The 7,288-nt window shown below is 48.4% G+C and overlaps 1 protein-coding gene across 5 annotated transcripts; it reads right to left on the bottom strand.

Annotated features, from left to right (window-relative positions):
- Window positions 1-1,493: 1,493 nt before the first annotated feature.
- On the bottom strand, window positions 1,494-7,276 carry MRPL55 (mitochondrial ribosomal protein L55). 5 transcript variants are annotated; one of them, XM_053265442.1, is made up of 5 exons: window positions 6,877-7,135; window positions 6,186-6,711; window positions 5,707-5,884; window positions 2,797-2,998; window positions 1,494-1,795 (listed from the first exon to the last, which is right to left on the bottom strand). In XM_053265442.1, the coding sequence occupies exons 3-5, from the start codon at window positions 5,730-5,732 to the stop codon at window positions 1,646-1,648; spliced, it is 378 nt and encodes a 125-aa protein (XP_053121417.1). In that variant the 5' UTR covers window positions 5,733-5,884; window positions 6,186-6,711; window positions 6,877-7,135; the 3' UTR covers window positions 1,494-1,645. The 5 variants fall into 5 exon arrangements, with proteins under 5 accessions (XP_053121417.1, XP_053121415.1, XP_053121416.1 ...); XM_053265440.1 differs by lacking the exons at window positions 6,186-6,711; window positions 6,877-7,135 and adding an exon at window positions 7,146-7,276; XM_053265441.1 differs by lacking the exon at window positions 6,186-6,711.
- Between the last annotated feature and the right edge of the window lie 12 nt (window positions 7,277-7,288).

The raw sequence follows: 7,288 nt of genomic DNA, 5'->3' as shown, positions 1-7,288 counted from the left end.
TCCCATGATCCCCAGCCACAATGGCCTCTGGAGAGCCAAGTGCCTCAGACCATTGTGGCAGGGGATGATGGGAGTCGTAGTCCAACACTTGGGGACCCAGTTTAGGGAAGCTCCGGTAGCTGTTCCAGAGTCTCGTTCTTATGACGCAATCTTTGGAATTAAGGATGCTGCCTTATACTAAATTGGACCATTGGTCCATAGGATGCTGCCATATATTGAGTCAGACCATTGGTCCATCTAGCTCAGTAATTGTCTGCACTGACTGGCAGCAGCTCTCCAAGGGTTCAGGCAGTAGTCTCTCCCAGCCCTATCTGGAGATGCTGCCAGGGATTGAACATGGAACCTTTTGCATGCAAGCAGGCAGATGCTCTTCCACTGAGCTATGGCCCCATCCGCTAAGGGATTTTTTATTTTTTTTTTTACATTTTCTATTCCGCTCTTCCTCCAAGGAGCCCAGAGCAGTGTACTACATACTTGAGTTTCTCTTTCACAACAACCCTGTGAAGTAGGTTAGGCTGAGAGAGAAGGGACTGGCCCAGAATCACCCAGCTAGTCTCATGGCTGAATGGGAATTTGAACTCGGGTCTCCCCGGTCCTAGTCCAGCACTCTAACCACTACACCACGCTGGCTCTCTTGTCTTAAGAGTGCTCACATATACTCTACCCATCCAAATACAAAGAAAGGTGGACCCTGCTTAGCAAAGGGAAAATTCATGCTCATTACCAGAAGACCAGCACTCTTGCTCTGGAACCTCCACCTGCTCTGTATAAGCAAAGGCAATGTGCCCAGGGTTTTAAGGGGTTCCCTTTGGCCACTGAGGGCTAGGGATGATGCAAATTGTAGTCCAGCAACATCTGGGGACTCAAGCAGTGTTCCCTCTAACAGGGATTCCCAAATGTTATCGACTACATCCCCCAGAATCCCCAGATGAAATAGCCTTGCATGGGGATTATGGGCATTGTAGTCAACACCTGGGATTCTGTTAGAGGGAACACTGGACCCAAGTTTGAGAACCCCTGGCGTATTGCCTTTTTCTTCAGAGCCACTGCTGTTACCTACATACACATTTATGCTATTTTAGCAATTAAGCAACTAAGATTTATTTAGTTGGGTAACAGTCCTTGTAAGGAAACAGAGGAGAGCTGATCTTGTGGTAGCAAGCAGGACTTGTCCCCTTAGCTAAGCAAGGTCTGCTCTGGTTGCATATGAATGGGAGACTTGATGTGTGAGCACTGGAAGAGATTCCCCTCAGGGCATGGAGCCGCTCTGGGAAGAGCATCTAGGCTCCAAGTTCCCTCCCTGGCAGCATCTCCAAGATCGGGCTGGGAGAGACTCCTGCCTGCAACCTTGGAGAAGCCGCTGCCAGTCTGTGTAGACAATCCTGAGCTAGATGGACCAATGGTTTGACTCAGTATGTGGCAGCTTCCTATGTTCCTAACTGCCACAAGCTAATTATGGTTTCCCAGCACCCACAGTAAGACAGGACAACATATAAACTGGACACAGAAAAATCTCTTTACTCATGCATCATATTTATCTCCTGGAAACATTTTTACAACATTGTATCTAGTACGAAAAGGTTTGTTCTTCCCTCAAAATCTCAGGGAAAGCAAAAGGGAAAGGGGGAAAAAAGGAGGAGAGAGGTCATTTCTTCTTCCAAAACTTTCTGTAATCCTCTAGTTTAAAGTCATCTTCAAATGGTGTCTCTTCTTTAGGTTTAAGCTTGTGGGCATCCCGTTTCCGCAACCGGGCTCTCCTTTCGGCATCAGGGAGGGTGTTGATGTCTATAGGTATCTAAGAGGAGAGATTTTTTTTTTAAAAAAAAATGCAATTAAATACAACATTTTAGTAAAAATCTTTGGATTGCCACTTTCCCCCCTGTTAAGGTCTTGATGCTTTAAAGAGCTTAATGCTGGACAAAAATTCAGCAGGTAAAGGTGCTTCAGAATAGCACTCAAAAAGGATTTAATGTTTGGAGACCATTTCTGGCAAGACGCAATTTGAAGTCATGAACGAGGCATCTGAAGAATTATGTTTAAAAAGCTGAATTCTCAGGAGCATTCCATTCTTGAGTCGGAAGCGAAAGTTTGCAACAGAAATGTTTACATTTTCTAAAAATTAATTGTTTCACGAAGCATACTAGTGACAATGAATGGATACCAACACAATATTAGGCAAGATGCCTCTGAATGCCAGATGCAGGCAAATATGCCCTCAGCTCTTGCCTGTGGGCTCCTCAGAGGCATCTATCTGGTGGGTCACCGTGTAAAACAGGATGCTGGACTAGATAGGCCTTGGGTCTGGTCCAGCTGGGCTGTTCTTATGTTCTTAAGTTGGACATGTACCAAAAGGTTCTCTAAACTTTACACAGAGCCACAGTAAAGTCCAATAAGTCTGACCAGATGCCCTGCATTAACGGACACTTAGCTCTCCCTGGGAGGGTGGACCTGTGTGCCACTTCACACTGCTAGGAGCTCTCATGACCACAAACTTGTATATGTATGTGTACACACGTACACGTACACACACCCTAGCATACCAGAGGGAAGGATTCTAGCCTAGCCGCCTTCTTGATGTTCTTGCTTGCTAAGTGAAGGAATCTTTTTTCACGGAGAAGCATTCAATCACACAGTTTAAAGAGATACAGCCACTGCACAGGCTGACCAACTCACTCGGAAGAAAGCCAAAGAAAGGAGCTACGTGTCTGAAAATTTTAGGACATCTTTTGGGGAGATATATTTCTCTCTTGGAAATCCTTTCTCTCTGAGGGAGCATGAGAGGAATGTAATTCTCACCGAAAGGATCTGCCTCGGCTCTTTGTAGCGAACGTGGATTGTTGAGCCATCAGGTCTGACTAGCAGTACGGGATAGGTCCTTGCATACTTTTGTCTTGGAAGGCGGACGATGGACGTTCGGTTGGAGTTGTGCTGGCTGGCAGATGTGTGGAGGCCGCAAGACCCGGGAAGGAGCCTGAAGAAGGTCTCTAGCCGCAAGACTCTGAAACCAATTCAGATGGAATAGGAGGACATATCAGATGCATACATCTTATTATTTCCCCTTTCCCCAAAAAACACAGCACCAAACCTCAAATCTAGAATACACTCAAATCTGATAGGGAAGAGCCAGAGTGATTTAGGAAGCAGAATGTTTTGCTTGGGCATAGAAGTCCAGGAAAGCATGACACAAGGTCTGAAATTTAGACTGGAAATGCCAGGACTTGAAACTGGGGCTGCCTGCATGCCAATCACACATCCTATCACAACCCCTCCTCCTATCATGGTGGCGATTTGGGGCTAGGAAGGGCAGAGGGAGAGATTGCCTCCAACAGCGACCTGTCCTGAACATGTGACGGCAGCCGACTCGCTTGTAAAGACAAGCACGTCTCAAGTGGCCTTAGCTGGCCTCCGCTCTTTGCCCAGAGGGCCTGGCAAGTCCACAGCATCCACCGACTTGCATGTCTTTGCACTTTCAGCCTGAGCAGCTGATAGAGCAGAGATTCAGGCTGGGATCCCCTGGAGGCAAGATCCGTCTCCCAGCCTCCCTCGTCAGCAGAAACAAGCGAAGACAGAAACAGATAATGCCAAGAGAAGCAGCCCTTCTTTTTCACTCAGGCGGAAGAGCAAGCCCAGCCAGGGCAGTGCACAGCACACTTGAAGGACTCCCTTGGACACTCTCAGGGCATCCAGAAGCTCAGAAAAAGGGGGAAAAAACCCTCAAACAATTGATCACACAGCCAAGGAACCTGGAAAACCCACCCTCTCCATCTTCAAACCACTTCTCTCCACCTGAGAGTTTCATCCCAAACCTACTCCTTTCACAGGTTTCTCTCTCAGGCTTCACAGTTGTGCTTAGGCTTCACACATATTCCACATCACACTGTGCTAATGAGGATACTTGGGACCAAAAACGGAATTTGGCACCCTAAGCTGAATTACAGCTCAGCTTTAATTAACGCCCCCCCCGGACCCTCCCTCCCCACACATATTTCTTGTTATTTTCCCTGAGGAAATAAGATTGGTGAAGTTGTAGCGAAGGAGAAGAATGCTAGTGAAACTGCAGAACCTAGAGGAGGTCTGAGCAAGGCATCCAGTTTCCTCTCCGTCACAAATCAGAAGCGAATCAAGCAATGCACATTTATTTGAGGAGAGGCTTGGGCACATCTTGATGTGCGTAATGTTTTCAGGTCCACATCTTCAGCGCAGGGCTTGGACTAGCTGACCTCTAGGATTCCTTCCAGCTCTAACTTCCTACAGCTCTATGAACTTCTCTCAGAACTGGGCCTTCTGCACTCTCCAAAACAGATTAAGTTCAGCCTTGCAAATAAGTTCATGAAAGCAATTAGTCAATAAGAACTGTTATATGGATGTGTGTGTGCAGGCAAACTAGTAAGTAATTTGTTGCTTAAAATAAAAGAATAGGGAATGAGAGGGAGGGAGACCTGTTGTTAAGTTTCCAAGCCTACAAGGGGCCTGGGTTACAAAGGAAACATAGGAAACAGCCATATTGGTCTATCTAGCTCAGTATTGTCTTCACAGACTGGCAGAGGCTTCTCCAAAGTTGCAGGCAGGAATCTCTCTCAGCCCTATCTTGGAGATGCTGCCAGGGTGGGAACTTGGAGCCTAGATGCTCTCCCCAGAGCGGCTTCATCCCCTGAGGGGAATATCTTGCAGTGCTCACACTTCTAGTCTCCCTTTCATATGCAACCAGGGCAGACCCTGCTTAGCTATGGGAACAAGTCATGCTTGCTACCACAAGACCAGCTCTCCTCTCCGCGTGCAATAAAAGGAGGAGGTAGAAGAGGCTGTATATTTCAGGCAGGGGTACAGTTTATTTTTGAATGTTTCCTCATGTTAAAAAGACAAACAAACCCAGTAAACAAACAGAAAGAGCACACAAGGGAAAAGGAGTCTAACCCAGCCTGCTAGTTCTGTACTTGCTGCAAATCTTTCCGATAGGTCAGGGCTTCCCAAAACCGAGTCCCCAGACACAGCTCCTCATCTTTCCACAAGGGACAAGGGCAACAGAATGGCTCAAGGCTATTGTGGTACAATCCATTTAACCAGCTCAGAACTCCACCACCTCATTTTGTTTCATGTAGAGGCCAGGCTGGACTTCCCTACTTGCCACAGACGATTAAAAAGGCTGGAATAAATGCACTTTCCGGCCATTAAATGTCAGCCGCCCCACAATCACAATTCCTTTCCCTCTCCTTTTGCCTTCAATCGTGTCTTGTCATACAACTTGCAATCCTAAGCAAACACACAGCCCAATCAGTGTTCTAATTTGTTTCATGTGTGCAGAATGAGTTTTGTTCTGGGTGGGAGTATCAAGACACCGTGTGTGCACACATGCATTCAGAATGGGGCCTTCCTGATTCAACCTGAGCGGGATCTAAAATTAACTGAGTGGACATAAAAAAACCTGTGAGCGCAGACATGTGTGCACGCTTTAGAGGGAACACTGAGCCCAATCCTATGTTTGTTTATTCAGAAATAAATCCCATTCTGTTTAGTGGGGTTTACCCCCAAGGGCGTATGCATAAGGTTACAGGTTAGAGTGGGAGGATAATCAAGTGAAAACAGGGGTTTCTTTCCATGTCACATGTACAACATTGGGTAACAAATATGTAAAGGACTGTATAACTTCTGCTCCTATACAGCACTTAGCACAATAATAGTGTTCACTCAAATGTTCTATAGTAGTACCTTAAAGTCCTGCTTACAGTAGTCATTCTGAGTTCAGATCCAGCTACCGAAGCTCCAGAAACAAAATCTAGTCTTCAGCACGTCTCTGGCACCGGACACTACCTCTAGGATGGGCAAACGCCACAAAGACCTATAGCTGGCATGATCGGAGGGTCAGAACTCTTCTTGACAGTGCCTGCTGCAAAAGAAGAGGGTTGGTTTTTGTTTGCTTTAGATTAGGGGTAGGCAGCCTTGGCTCGCTAGCTGCTGTTAAACTACAACTCCCACCGTCCCCAGCAGTGTCCCCTCTAACAGGGACCCCCAGATGTTGTTGACTACAGCTCCCATAATCCCTAAGCAAAAGCCATTGCAGCTGGGGATTCTGGGAGCTGTAGTCAAAAACATCTGGGAATCGCTGTTAGAGGGAACACTGGTCCCCAGCCACAACAGGAACTGGGAGAGCCTCAGGTTCGCCACCTCTAGTGAGAGCAATGAAGTACCTTTCAGTCTACAGCCCTGAGAAGCACACTCTAGCTCAGTGGTAGATCACATGCTTTTGTATGCAGAGTGTCCCAGGTTCAGTCTGTAGCATCTCCAGGTGGGGCTGGGACAGACCCCGTCTGAAACTCTGGAAAAGGTCTGCCAGACAGAGCAGGCAGTACTGATGGGCCAAGGGTCCAACTCGGCATAAGGCGATGTGTATACAGATTATGAGTCACAGCTCAGTGGAAGAGGATCTGCTCTGCACGCAGAAGGTCTCAGGCCCAATCTGTTGGCTTCTGCCAGCAGAGCTAGGAAGTACTCCTGTCTGAAACCCTGGAGGGCTGCTGCCAGTCAGAGTAGATAAGGATGAGACAGATGGACCAAGGCTCAGCAGAAGGCAGCTTCAGAGGATGCCTGGCACACAGCCACCTTGAGCGCTGCCCTTGCAGCCAGCTGGGATTTCTTCTCAAGGGAAAACATTTGCACAGACAGGGAGCCCTCCTTCTTCCTGCAAACGTTTGCAAGGATCAGAACCCAATCAACCTAAAGGGGGAATGCAGACAGAGGCAGCAGGTCACGGAGAATCAAATGAAGCCTGCCAGCGGCCAAGGTCACCAGCACCTGGGGGTGCACACAACTCCGCGACTCCCCCCTTCCACCCCACCAATGGTTCAGCCTCTACTACACCTGCAGTGCAGAGCCTCCTACCTGCACAGTGCACACCCCTCCTGCCACAATGGTTTGGCCCTTTCTGTCCCGCGGACCCCCCCCCCACATACACAATGGTTCGGCCCTCGGAGCAGTCGCTCCTCTCCAAGGTCCCTCCCCTTCTGTACACGGTGCGATTCTTATCTTAAGAATCTTCCACTCCACACATATACAGAATGGTTTGCCCCACAGCTGATTCCCCCCTCTCCAGTCCGTCCTCAGTGGTTTGCCCCTCACAACTATTCCTACCCCCTCCCGTTTGCCCATACCGAAGAGCTCTCTCACGTGACTCGCCACTCGAGAGCCGCGCGCGGACGCCCCTCCTTTGGGCGCATGCGCAAATTCGTCCCGGTCACGGCGCTGCCGGCCGCTTCATGGCGTCATCAAACAGCGACGTCATGATTCGCTCTGC

This window comes from Hemicordylus capensis, chromosome 6 (assembly GCF_027244095.1).
Source record: "Hemicordylus capensis ecotype Gifberg chromosome 6, rHemCap1.1.pri, whole genome shotgun sequence".
NCBI classification, from domain to species: domain Eukaryota; kingdom Metazoa; phylum Chordata; class Lepidosauria; order Squamata; family Cordylidae; genus Hemicordylus; species Hemicordylus capensis.
The sequence above is the reverse complement of the archived record's forward strand: the minus strand, read 5'-3'. Positions and strand labels throughout refer to the sequence as shown.

Coding starts and splice junctions, on each gene's coding strand:
- MRPL55 (XM_053265440.1), bottom strand. CDS start 5,732: ATGACTACTGTAAGCAGGACTTTAAG. Junction 2,999..5,706: donor ACTGTAAGCAGGACTTTAAG/GTACTACTATAG, acceptor AATTGGTTTCAG/AGTCTTGCGGCTAGAGACCT. Junction 1,796..2,796: donor AGCCGAGGCAGATCCTTTCG/GTGAGAATTACA, acceptor CTCTCCTCTTAG/ATACCTATAGACATCAACAC.